The following is a 13,755-nucleotide window of genomic DNA, read 5'->3' as shown; positions in this document are numbered from 1 at the left end:
AACGGCTCTGCATCCCCACTTCCTTCCCTCCCCATCCCCCTCCCTCCCTCCCCCTCCCTCTCTCTTTCTCTCCTCCCTCCCACCCGCTCCCTCCCTCTTCTGTCTCCCTCTCTTTCTCTCCCTCCCCTCCTTCTCTCGCTCTCTCTTGCATGCCTGTCTCTTTTGTTCCTGCCCGTCTGAGTCTCCCTCCCAGCTGTGGGAGTCCTTGGGGCAAGAAGAAACAAGTTGCCTAGTTGTGGGCTGAGGCTATTTGGGTGTCTTCTTGGGAAGGGTGGTGCTGGGTGGGAGGAGGGCAGAGGGATCATGGGTCTCTTTCCTGAACTTTAGTTGCCACCTGCAGACTTTCTTTGAGTGGAATCTGGACCCTGTTAAGGACTAGGACTTGAGACTTGCCATCAGCCCTCCCACTGCTCTGGGCATGCCCCAGCTGAATGCTTGGCAGCCAGGCTCTGGGCCCATGGCACACTGCCCACCCTTGCCGTTCCCTTCTTTGCTGTAAGGGCTGTGTATTGGGAGTCAAGTCACTGAGCAACCAGGTGCCTTCAGAGAAGCCCCAGGCTCTCGTTATTGTTCACAACAGCCAAAGCAGCAGAGAAATGAGGACGTCACTTCCAGGGACCCATCCCAACATTCCTGTCACCCCTAAGAACTAGTCAAGCTCCCTCCAAAGAGGCTAACCTGGAATATCCCATGGACAAGTAGATACCACCTCAATTCTGCTCAGGTGGAAGCTGGTAGCTCCTCCCTGTTAAACGTGCATCTCAATTACTTTTCTCCAAGTGAGTTTTGCAACAATAAAGCTGTAACAGTGAACAGGTGGGACAGGAATAACCGTGCTCCTTCTCTTGCTTCTGTTGCTGCTACTGGCTCAGGGGCAGGAGATAAGGCAGGTGAGAACTGCTTTCCTTTTACCAGGAAAGATTCTAAGGGAGTGCTGAGTCCTGCCTGGGGTTTTGTGGTTTTGGGCACTAGTACTAGAGTTAAAGTATTTTCTCTAACTGCTTCTCCTCTAGGCCATAAGTGCTCTTTATGTTGTTTTTCGTCTTTTTTTTTTTTTTTTAACCTTCAACCTCCCCTCAGGAGTTGCTGCACCTTCAAATTGGGACATCCCTCCTCATTTGCAAACCTCAGCTGTGTCTGGGGGCAGAGAGCAGTGGAGCTGCCAGGAAACAAAAGAAAGGCTTCCAAGTTGGAGCACTACATTAGACCTAGGGAAACTGGGGGCACATCTATCTGGGAGGTGACGGATACCAGGAGGCTCCCTGACCAAAGGACATTGAAGATCAAAGCTGACGTTTTCTTTTCTAGGTAAGTTTTTCATGGTTCGGCGCCTTAGGCACGTCTGAAAACAGGTATGATTTAGCTCAGCATTTCCTTATTTGAAGGACTTGTGGATTCGCGTCTATGGATGGGGGTGTGGAGGAGGGGAACATCCAATTGGAAATCCAGTCATATGGATCTCACAGCCATGTGGGCTGGGATGGGGATGGTCCATCAGGCATTTGGAATAGGCTTGGTTTTGGAATGCAGTGGATCTGATTGCTTCTTGGCAGCTTCCCTTTCCCAATTATGTTTGGCTTAGTCTAGTAGTCAAATTACTTTGCAATCTCAAAGCTGATCCAGGACGCAAACAGAGGGGACAGAGAAGATACTGTCTAAAAAGTAGACTGGGGGATGGGGGAGGGAGGGTTATGGGTGGATTTTGGAAATGTTCACTGAACAATCCACAACTCAGCCCAAAGAAAATGACTGCAAACCATACCTTAGCCCTTTATTAACCCCCCAAACTGAATGTCGCATGCTTTTTTTTAGAATACTGGTCAATTAAGATTATTGTGCCCCTTTTTACTATTTTCTTCCTGAATATAGCACAAGAAGACATAGGACAGGTATTTTTGAAGCGATTTTGTTTAAAACTATAGGATTTCTGATAACAAGTATATGTTCCTGTTCAAAGATTGAGAAGCCTTCTTAAAACCTAGACCCAGTACTCTGCCTTACATCGGTAAACAAAATGCCTTGATAATTTTCCTTTTGATCTGAATGGAGTAATTCCAAGAGAGCGAAGCTAAATTTTTCCTTTTTATAATTCAGGAGGGAAGTGTTTGCACATAGTGTGATACTTTAAACAAGCAATCAGGAAGAAGGGTAAAGCTACTCAAGAGAATGGACTGGTTTTACTAATTTTGCTTCATAGAATTCATTATTCCCCTGAAAGTATATTCGTGAATTATTAAGTAACTCAGCCACTTATTAAATCAAGTTAGGAAATAACTCCAACAACTTTTAAAAGTTGAAGGGAATTAGGTAGCAAGTGTAAGGCATAGAGCGTGTATGTATTCAAACCCGATGGTTCATACACTGCAAATAAAGTCCGATTAACCTATACTTTACCAAGTGGAAATTGAATTTTATGATTTAAAGGCTGGTATATAAAAGAATAATAATATTTTAAGCCTTTATGGTGTAATGTCTGGAAAACTTATTCCTGTCCTCTCCTTTCAATGATGAAATGTCGGATGGTGAGGTCAACTAACAACCAATCATCTTGAGATTTAGCTGCTATTTTAATACAGTACATTTTAGTAAATTGAAGTTATTGCCTGGAAAATTATTCAGCCATAGGTTCTCCATGAGATAGTCCTGTATCGTGGTCAAGATTTCTATTCCTCTTCTTTCAAGCTAGCTTCTTTACCTCTGAAGCTCAAGTTCATCTGTAAAATGGAAGAGATGGTATGGATCTCAGGGTTTTGTGAAGGACTAAATAAGGTTATCCAACAGAAAGCATCAGTAGAACAGTTAAAACATAAAAAATGCTAAAGGCAAGCCTTGTGTACCTACACACGCCCATACAATTTGCATGTTTCTTGCATTTTGATCATTTTTTAAATACTAACACCTAAAAGCAGGAGGTCAAACACAGAGAATCCTGATATAGGAAAGCAGGTCTGATGACTTACCTAAGAAAGAGAAGATAGAAAGTAATAGATACTGGTATTTGAAAACATGAGACCACTCTGTCTTGTCTTCCATTAAAAAATACTCAAGGGAATTCCCATTGTGGCGCAGTGGAAATGAATCTCACTAACATCCATGAGGAGGCGGATTTGATCCTTAGCCTCACTCAATGAGTTAAGGATCAGGAGTTGTTGTGAGCTGTGGTGTAGGTCGCAGATGCTGCTTAGATCCCACATTGCTGTGGCTGTGGTGTAGGCTGACAGCTGTAGCTCTGATTGCATCTCCAGCCTGGGAACTTCCATATGCTGCAGGTATGGCCCTAAAAAAGCAAGAAAAAAAATTTTAAAACGACAGCCTTTTCTTTGAGAGGGTGATACTCTAATAGATGAATCAGACTTCTCAGGTCTATATTATTAATTTCCATGAATTTTAATTTTATAAATAGTAACTATGAAGGCTATTCAAAACCTGTGATTCAAATTAGTTGTAATTAGCACTTGAAGCATTTTTGCCCTCTCTTGAATTAGAACTAGAAGTTGTTCACTTTATATGTGTGCACTGGAAAGACAAATCCAGGTTTTGGGGGGAACTCTCCCACTGGCCAGCAGTATGTGCTCAGAAAATCACACTGAGCATCTCTGAGTTTCCATTTCTCTTACATAGCAAGTGAGGCCACTGAAGCCAGTGATATTGAAAGTTGTTTCTTTCTGGCTCTGAGAGTCCTAGTTCTAAGTTTCCAAGAACAGTGTATAAAATAACTTTCGGAACTACTTTCTTGATTTTCCAAACCACCTGGCAAAGTTTGAGTTTATAACATTTTATTTTTATTTTTATTTTTATTTTTTTGTCTTTTTTGTCTTTTTTTTAGGGCCACACCCACAGCATATGGAGGTTCCCAGGCTAGGGGTCCAATTGGGGCCACAGCTGCTGACCTACAACATTTTAAAGACAAAAATCACACCTATGGCTAAATAAAATAATCTCTAAAACAATTTAGTTGTGTAAAAAAACAAACAAAAAGTCCCAAACAAACCTCCAAAAGCTTGAAAGGGAAAAATGCAGTAAGTTAAACAGGAAGGAAACCACAACAACAACACACACACATCAAGTGATGGGATGAAACTAAAAGAAATCCATCCTATTAAATAGGAATCCCCTTCAACCCCAACCCAAGGTCTGTTTTTCAGGAGAGGTAAAACTACTTCCTCCCACTGAAATCAATCTGATATTTCATAAACTAAATTATAATTGGGAATGACAAGAGGCAAAGTAAGTGTAAAATAAACATTTTCATTTTATAGGACTTCTTTAATTCAGCAAAAAAGGACAAAAAGTCCCACTAAGGAAAAAAATATATAGATATATATAGCTAAGAACATCACATTTTTCTTTTCTTTAGAAACTCAACTAAATGATTATTATGCTTCAACAGAGCTCAATTTTAAAAAGTCAAATCGAAAAACAGAGTTCAACAAATTACACTCGTGTACAAACCTATACATTTTCAGAAAGAATTTGTTTTCAAATACTGATGATCCTTAATGGGTGTTTTTCCCCCTTTTTAATTTTCATCCCATTTGCCCCAATACAGCTTTAAATAAATTAAGAAAAGTTAAAGAGGGGAACTGTTTTCCCATTATGCCCTGCTCTTGTTTGGATGACCATTCACATTAGTCATCAAGTTGAGAAAGGGGTTGTGAAGCCTAGAAATAACCTACCAAGTTCCTTCATAGATACCCAAACAATTTAACTTCAGCAACACACAGGTCTTTCCAGTTCTTCCACATCCTCCCCGGTGCCTCTGGCAGCCTCCAGCAGCCACCCTCCTCTCCTCAGAACATCCACTTGGCGAGGATGCCTGGAGGAAAGAGTCCAGGGTTCCCCTGCTACATGGGAAAGCACTTTCCCTCTTGAGTTCAAATCTGCTAGTAGATGAAGGAACAAAAGATAAAAAAGAGAGACACAGAAAGCTTAAAAAGTCAGGTTGGGGTGTAATTAGTGTTTGTTGAGTACAGATACATGTATAGGTGTGATCGCTAAGTGGGCTTGGTGTGGTGCCATCATTAAGCACAGAACAGCATTTATTGTGGTAGAAGACGTGCTCTTCAAACAACATATCCATTAAGAATCAATGTAATACTGGGAACTATGTCTAGTCACTTATGATGGAGTGCAAAAATAGAATGTGTACATGTATGTTGTAACTGGGTCACCATGCTGTACAGTAGAAAAAAAAAATTGTACTGGAGAAATAACAAAAAAAAAAAAAAGAATCAATATATGAAGTTTCAAGTTTTATAAAAATCCTTTCAACCAAAACATTCTCGAGTTCATTAATGAACACCTTATTGATAATGAGTTGAGTTTAGACTATACACCAAAACACATGGACATTTGATGATAAAAATAAACACAAGGGATTTTTTTTTAATTTTCTTACTTCCTTGGAGAACTTAAGGTGGTACCATCTATATTCTGATATACCTTGGGTAATTGCAGTAGATTTTTCATTGAACAGTGGTGGTTCCAGTTAATCTGGGGTAACACCACTAGATCCTTAAATAGCATGGTACACATAAGGACAAAAAGTATAAATGTAATTATTGTTTAATCTAACTCAGAGGTTGGCAAATATTTTCTGTAAAAGGGCAGATAGTATATTTTTCAGCTTTGCAGGCTCTACGCATTCTCTGTCACATTTTCTTGTTTTATTTTTTCAAACTTTCTAAAAATGTAAAAACTATTCTTATCTCATGGGCCGTATAAAAACAGGCTATAGGCCATATCTAGTCCACAGGCAGTAGTTCGCCTATCCTTTATCAAGCTATATAAGTCCTGCTTTTACTACAGTAGATACAATCTTAAATACAAAATAGTTCTCATTTTCCTCATATGTAAAACTAAAGTTATCATTGAAATATATATTAAATATCTTCTATGCCCACTTAACCAGAAAAGATCACCATGAAGTTCCAGACCTCAAAAAAAGGAGAGATAACTGTGAAAGCAAACAAAAAATAAGAAAGGCTGGGCTCAAGTGCTATTGATAGTTGTCCAAGAGGCTCCAAGATACCTCTTTAAAAAGATATCTATATGAATAATTCTTAAAGGATGTGACCAATGCTGCTGAATGCATATTGACTCCATCTTATTTTCCTTCCTCACCAAAACTACAATGATTTCTGCAGAGCAGGCATGTAACCAGTAAACAGCTATATTTGCTAGCTTACCTTGTAGCTAAGGTTAGAGTATATGATATAATTCTGGCCAATGAAATATATTTGTAAGTTGCTGGATGGGGAAGTGCTTAAAATTATGAAGATTTAGCTGTCACATGATGTCTTCCCTTTTCCTTTCTTCCTCCCTGGGATGTTGATATGGTGTTGGTAATGGAGCAGTCATTTTGCAAACATGAGGCAACAAATAGAAAAATACAATCTACAAGTAGCCTGGGCTCCCCAGGTTCTGTAAAAATCACATTAGCAGTACTGGACAGTCCTATTAGGACTTCTTTTTACACAAGAAAAATAAACTCCTTGCTTATTTAAGCCTCTATTTGCCCAATCATCTGGATACAGATAGGTGGCTTATGAGAAGAAAAGTTTGTGAAAGATCATTTCAAGCAATAGTAAAATGAACCAAGGAACGGAGATTTGAAAGTATGGAGTTTGAACTACAGAAAATATTTGGTTTGGCCGGCACTTGTGTACTTGGGCATCAGTTAAAATAGCACAGGTAGGATTGTTACACTTTCAATTTGTGGAGTATTTTTTTCTCCCTTAAAAAAATTCCAGAGCTTTGATGCAAACATCATTATAAAAGTGCATGTATCATTAGTTCTGAACTTATTATCTAAAATTGCTATAAGAAAAACAAGGAATTCTTTTCATCTGGATCCTGACTCAGCGTGCTTATCTTGTTTACTTTTAGTTACTGTGTTTCTGTTTAGAGCACATGAAATACTCTCATCAGAGCAAAGGTCCCAGCATTGATAGATTAAACTCAAATGAATAGCAGAAGCCAGAGTCCATTTGAATTGTCATTTTCAGAGCCGATCTGCTGGAGATTTCTTTTAACACTGATTTGTCATAGCAGGTAACGGACAAGATTTAACCCCAACGACAAGAAACATGCACTGTGCCATCCAAAATGCAGAAGCACTGGATGGGGCTCATCTGATGCAAGTCCTCTGGCAGGATGGCACAAAGTCTCTCTTCCCTGCTGTGTGGCTGAGGGACAACTGTCAGTGTCCTGACTGCTACCTGGATTCTGCAAAAGCACGGAAACTTCTCCTCGAAGCTCTTGATGTGAACATTGGCATCAAAGGCTTGACATTTGACAGAAAAAAGGTAATTATCACTAAATTATCTCTCCCTTCTCTCCCAACTTAAATAAAGGACTAGTCTCCAATAATTTAAGTAGTGAATTATATTTTATTTAATCATATAAAAGAGTTCCCTGGTGGCACAGCGGGTTAAGGAGACAATGTTGTCACTGTTGTGGTGTGGGTCACTGCTGTGGTGTCGGTTCAATCCGTGGCAGGCACAGCCAAAAAAATCTTATATATAATTTTGTGTGTACGTGTGTGTGTGTGTACATATATATATATATAAATAATGTATTGCCATGCTTGCACTGTGCTTGGTGCTAGGTCAGCATACTCACTAAATGGAAGCTTCTACTATTATTATTACTACTGTTATTGTTAATAAAATGTACAGTGCGGCTCATTATTCCATTAGTAGGCGCAGCCTTAAAGACAATCAAACTATTTCTATAATAAAAGGAATGGCTCTGGGCCTCAGTTTACTCATCTTTAAAGTAAGAGTACTAACAAAATTTGTCCCTAGAGATAATGTGAGGATTCACTGAGAGATTACAGCTAAAAATGTTTACTGTAGTTCCTGGCATACACCCTGCACCAAAAAAAACTTACATGGATTAAGATTTTTAGTCTAATAAGTGAATAGATGGGCAAGGTGTTTTCCAGATCTCCTGAAAATATAGCTCTTTTTTTTGTTTCCCCACTGTACAGCAAGGGGATCAAGTTATCCTTACATGTATACATTTTTTTCCCCACCCTTTGTTCTGTTGCAATATAAGTATCTAGACATAGTTCTCGATGCTACTCAGCAGGATCTCTATGATAACTACTCTATGTAAATCCATTCCAAGTTGTATCTGATAACCCCAAGCTCCCAATCTCTCCCACTCCCTCCCTCTCCCATCAGGCAGCCACAGGTCTATTTTCCAAGTCCATGATTTTCTTTTCTGGGGAGATGTTCATTTGTGCTGGATATTAGATTCCAGTTATAAGTGATATCCGATGGTATTTGTCTTGGTCTTTCTGACTCATCTCACTCAGTATGAGATTCTCTAGTTCCATCCATGTTGCTGCAAATGGCATTATGTCATTCTTTTTTATGGCTGAGTAGTATTCCATTGTGTATATATACCACCTCTTCTGAATCCAATCATCTCTTGATGGACATTTGGGTTGTTTCCATGTCCTGGCTATTGTGAATAGTGCTGCAATGAACATGAGGGTGCATGTGTCTCTTTTAAGTAGAGTTTTGTCCAGATATATGCTCAGGAGTGGGATTTCGGGGTCATATGGAAGTTCTATGTATAGCTTTCTAAGGTATCTCCAAACTGTTCTCCATAGTGTCTGTACCACTTTACAATCCCACCAACAGTGCAGGAGGGTTCCCTTTTCTCCACAGCCCCTCCAGCACTTGTTATTTGTGGACTTATGAATGATGGCCATTCTGACTGGTGTGAGGTGGTATCTCATGGTAGTTTTGATTTGCATTTCTCTTATAATCAGCGATGTTGAGCATTTTTTCATGTGCTTGTTGGCCATCTGTATATCTTCCTTGGAGAACAGTCTATTCAGATCTTTTGCCCATTTTTCCATTGGGTGGTTGGCTTTTTTGCTGTTGAGTTGTATAAGTTGCTTATATATTCTAGAGATTAAGCCCTTGTCCATTGCATCATTTGAAACTCTTTTCTCCCATTCTGTAAGTTGTCTTTTTGTTTTCTTTTGGGTTTCCTTTGCTGTGCAAAAGCTTTTCAGTTTGATTAGGTCCCATGGGTTTATTTTTGCTCTTATTTCTATTGCTTTGGGTGACTGACCTGAGAAAATCTGAAAATATAGCTCTTAATGCCGCAAACTAGATGCGGCCTCCACTCAGTTCCTATCTTCCCAATTTGCTAGAGTAGTTATCAGAAAAGTGAGTGTGACCAGTGAGGTCCTTCTCTCCCACCTTCATCTTGATTCAAGGACTCTATTCCCAGGGTTCACTGCTTGCTAGCTATGGGCCTCTAGAAATGTTATTTACTCTTACCTTCCTCACCTAAAAAAATGTGAATTTGAATTGTATCTTCTCCCTTGAGTTTCTGAGGACTCAGTGGGTTATGTTTACCATACTCATTGTACAGGGTACACTCAAAACAGTGTTCTTACTATTATTATCTGCCTCATCATCATCATTGCTATCATCCTTACTGTTTCTGATACTCTTGGCAGGAATCTTTAAGTCATCCCAGGAAGTGTGGGGACCACAGGTTTTAAGAATATTAGACAAGAACTTCAGACCTAGCCAGGTTTTCTTTCTTATGTGGTAGTTAAGGGGCCTCAGACCTCATGTGTATCTGTTTGACTTTCAGTTTCCTTGCTTTCCAAAATCTTATTCTATGCCTATGAGTACATCAGATTTAAAAGGGCGGGAGTTTTGAGGGCTAATTAGATTCCATGATTACCTTAAATAATGTTCAGAAGCAGAGCAAGAGCAAAGAACCAAAGTATGCAAAAGCATAATACACATATGCATGTTATTTGCTTTCTGTGTTATAAGGTTCATATCACATGGCCAAATGACCATTATAGTGAATTTGAAGCTGATTGGCTGAAGAAAAGATGCTTTTCACAGGAGGCCAGAGAAAAACTCCAAAGACAATTGTTTTTGCCAGGTAACCTTTCTGTGTTTTTCAATGTCTTTTAAAACATGTATAGTAAAAAATTTGCTCGGAAGCAAATTCCATTCCTTGTGCTTTGGTTAAAATGTTATTGTAATTTATGTAGAATGTTTAATGATTTACCAACACATATTATGTGGGTAGAAGTGCAAAGAAACCTATAACAGTTCTAGACTTTCTAAAAAGACATAAAAGAAAGGCAGCAAATTTGAATCTTTGTCATCAAATAGGAAAACTGGCACACCACAGACACTCTGTAAGTGTTCACTGTAAAAGGGCAGCAAGAACCATGGGCAGACTTGCCCTTCTTAACAATGTTATCTAAGGCCAGAACAACACAAAATCAACATGGCAGAAATTCCTAACCTGGTATCCATAGATAAAATTATGTGATCCATGAATTCCATGAAATGATACACACAGTCTTAAGTGTGCAAATGAGTGTGTGTGCCACACAGGCTTGCACACAGCAGATTGGCTTGGGAAGAATCTATATTAGTCTCCAGGGAATCTGTGACCACAGAAACATTCAGAAAAATCTCCAATAGATGGATTTGGTTGAAAAAGAAGACTTTACTCTTGACCTGAGAGAAAAAATAAGTACTTAATACAGGTGGAAATTTTTTTTTTCAAAGAGGACTTTTTGGAGATAGACAATGGTACAGTTCAAACAGAGGTACTGGGGAGAAGTGGAATATGTTAATGCTATTCTGTCTGTATATTTTGAAGATTTGTGTCTTAAGATGATGTGGGTCAAAGGCAAATTCTGCAAACACACTTACTAGAAACTTGACTTCTACAAACACACTAACAAGGCAAGTTTCTCTGAACTTTTCCATGCTTAACCAGACATATTGGACCACTGTCCCTTTGGGCAACTGATCATCCTTATAGAATTTTGTAACATACCTCTTCTGGGAACTCTGGGTCATAGACCAAGAGAAAGGTTTTACCTGACTCTGTTCAAATCCGAAGTTCTCAAACATGTATGGTAACTCTCATTGGTTTTCAATGCTAGACTTGCAACAGTTCATTGGGTGCGGAGATGTTATTCATTGGCCAACTTGAACCCCACACCTTCACCTTGGCCCATGGTTTTCAATAGGGTGTGATGTGGTCCTCTTCCTATTCAAGGATAGACCAGTCTTGTAAAGACCTAGCTTCTCCAGTCTCTTAATCTCACATTCTGACAACTGACCAAGTTTTGCTCGAGTGCTTTCTGTCTAAACCACCAGGATCCATTTTCCTCTTTATCTAATCCAGCAAGCTGGTAGAATCCAGATGGGTATCTGGGGAAAGATGTTTTTCCTGCCTTCATCTAGTAAGTGTGTTGTTAGAGTCCTCAGTTGCATAACTGAGTCCAACTGTCTGGGTCAAATAGCAGTATCACAAGTGTATTATTATTTTTTTATTTTAGATTTCTTCTGGTACTCAAAATATTTTTCCTTAACTCTGCCCTAATTTTATAATCCCATTGGATTTTACTTTAATTTCCTTTCAGTTCTTCTTTTGATTATTTCAGGGAAAAAAAGCCAACTTTTTTATTACTACAGCTTAAGCTTTTAAGCATTGTAAAAATATATGACCACCCCTTCCATTAATATTTCTTGAAGAGGGCAGTTTTATAGCTTACATTTCTCAGTACTATCAGGCAGTAGCAGAATAGAAATGATACTACATTCAGTTAAACAGTGGAAAAAACTGGTAACACTGCAATCATGAATAATATATGGAGAACTAGCTGCTATTTAGACAATGGAAAATATTTTACTGGTTTAAAACAAGATCAAATTTTTAAAATATATTCTCAAGCTGTGTAGTTGGTAGGTTAAAGGAGAAATTAATGGACCATTTTTGAAATATTGCTTCTATGGCTTTTTGCCTGTAGAATTTGACACTTTATTTTCCTGCCATTGCGTATTTTCAAACATGCATACTCCAGAACAAGTAAACAAACTCAGTTACACTTGTGAAAGAATTTTGTTTTTAGCCCTCAGTGGCAATGTTTTCCTTTCTGCTCTTTCCTTAGAGTGAGGCAAGACTTTTAAAATAGGGCAATCATTTTTCTTGATCATCCCTTGGCACTGAATGTTGAACCCAAAAGTGAAAAGACCATTAGCCAGAAAAAAACTCTTGTCATGAGACAGTCACAGCTGGAAAGAAGACGTAGATAACAATCATTTCCTCAAAAATTTCTGTTCTGTTGCACATACACCAGGCACTTCTTTTGTGCGGGAAACTGTAAGGAAATATCAAGTTTAAAAAAGATGTGGGAGTGGCTCAGCAGAAACGAATCTGACTAGTATCCATGAGGACACAGGTTCAATCCCTGGCCTTTCTCAGTGGGTTAAGGATCCGGCGTCACCATGAGCTTTGGTCTAGGTCACAGACTCAGCTTGGATCTGGCATTGCTACTGCTGTGGCAGTGGTATAGGCCAGTGGCTACAGCTCCAATTCGACCGCTAATTCAACCCCTAGCTTGGGAACCTCCATATGCTCTAAGTGCAGCCCTAAAAAGACCAAAAAAAAAAAAAAAGACATGAATTCTGCCCTAGAAGATTTATGAAGTCAAGGAGGGGACACCAGCCATGGAAACAAATAAGTATAGTACACAATTTTAAGGACATGGAAGTGGGCATAGAAGTTTAATTATAATGCAAAAGGACTCTGAAGAGAAGAGGAAATGGGACTCAGGTAAGAGCTAATACCTGAGCTGGGTTTTGAAAGATGCATTTGTCAGACAAAGATAGGAAGTAAGGAAAACAACGGAGGAAAGAGCATGTAGATGAGATGAGATGTGTAAAAGAGCAGGATAGGTTTAGGAAACTGTAATTGGCTTAATATTGGTGAAGTTAAAATTATGTGGCAACTCTGAAAGAGTTATGCCTCCTGCTTTGTTTTTCTTCTTTAGAATTGCTGTGGCAATTCTGGGTCTTTTAGGATTCCATATAAGTTTTTAGATTATTTGTTCTAGTTCTGTGAAAATTGTCATGGGTAATTTGATAGGGATTACGTTAAATCTATAGATTGATTTGGGTAGTATGACCGTTTAACAATACCAAAGCTTCCGATCCGGGAGTATGATATATCTTTCCATTTCTTTGAATCTTCTTTAATTTACTTGATTAATGTTTTGTAGTTCTCAGTGTATAACTCTTTCACCTCCGTGGTCAGGTTTATTCCTAGGTATTTAAGTTTTGGGGGTGTGATTTTAAAACAGTTTTTAAATGTTCCTTTTCTAATATTTCATTGTTAGTATACAGAAATGTAATTGATTTCTGAATGTTAATCTTGTATCCTAATACTTTCCTGAATTCTTGATCAGATCAAATATTTATTGTGTGGGATCTTTAGGGTTTTCTACATACAGCATCATGTCAGCTGCATATAGTGACAATTTTACCTCTTCTCTTCCAGTTTGGATACCTTTTCTTTTTTAATTTACTTATTTTTTTAACTGATTTCTGTGGCTAGGACTCCTAATACTATGTTGAATAAAAGCAGTGGGTGAGAGCAGGCATCCTTGTCTTGTTCCAGATTTTAGCAGGAAGTATTATAGAATCTTTTTTGATTATTATATTGGCTGTGGGTTTGTCATAAATGGTTTTTATAATGTTGAGATATATTTCCTCTATACCCACTTTGGTAAGAGTTTTTTATTAGAATAGATATTGGATTTTTTTCGAATGATTTTTCTACATCTATTGAGATGATCACGTGGTTTTGTACTTTTCTTTTGTTAATGTGGTATATGATATTGGTTGATTCAAATATGTTGAGCTATCTTTGTGAACATGAAATGAATCCCACTTAGGAGTG

General features: G+C 38.6%; 1 protein-coding gene across 2 annotated transcripts in view; it reads left to right on the top strand.

The window, feature by feature from the left end:
- The first annotated feature begins 1,199 nt into the window (after nucleotides 1–1,199).
- Nucleotides 1,200–13,755, top strand: part of BBOX1 (gamma-butyrobetaine hydroxylase 1) — a 67,683-nt gene continuing 55,127 nt past the window's right edge. The window contains exons 1-3 of one of the 2 annotated variants that reach the window (XM_021083235.2): nucleotides 1,200–1,308; nucleotides 7,054–7,307; nucleotides 9,816–9,930. In XM_021083235.2, the coding sequence (XP_020938894.1) occupies nucleotides 7,089–7,307; nucleotides 9,816–9,930 (334 nt within the window). In that variant the 5' untranslated portion in view covers nucleotides 1,200–1,308; nucleotides 7,054–7,088. Of the gene's footprint in view, nucleotides 1,309–7,050; nucleotides 7,308–9,815; nucleotides 9,931–13,755 lie in introns of both variants that reach the window. The other variant, XM_021083236.2, reaches the window with a different exon arrangement.

This window comes from Sus scrofa, chromosome 2 (genome assembly GCF_054392235.1).
Source record: "Sus scrofa isolate SSC_HxYL_T2T_F1_AM1 chromosome 2, Sscrofa_HxYL_maternal_Yorkshire_Landrace_v2.0, whole genome shotgun sequence".
NCBI lineage: Eukaryota > Metazoa > Chordata > Mammalia > Artiodactyla > Suidae > Sus > Sus scrofa.
This window is presented reverse-complemented; position numbering and strand designations above follow the sequence as displayed.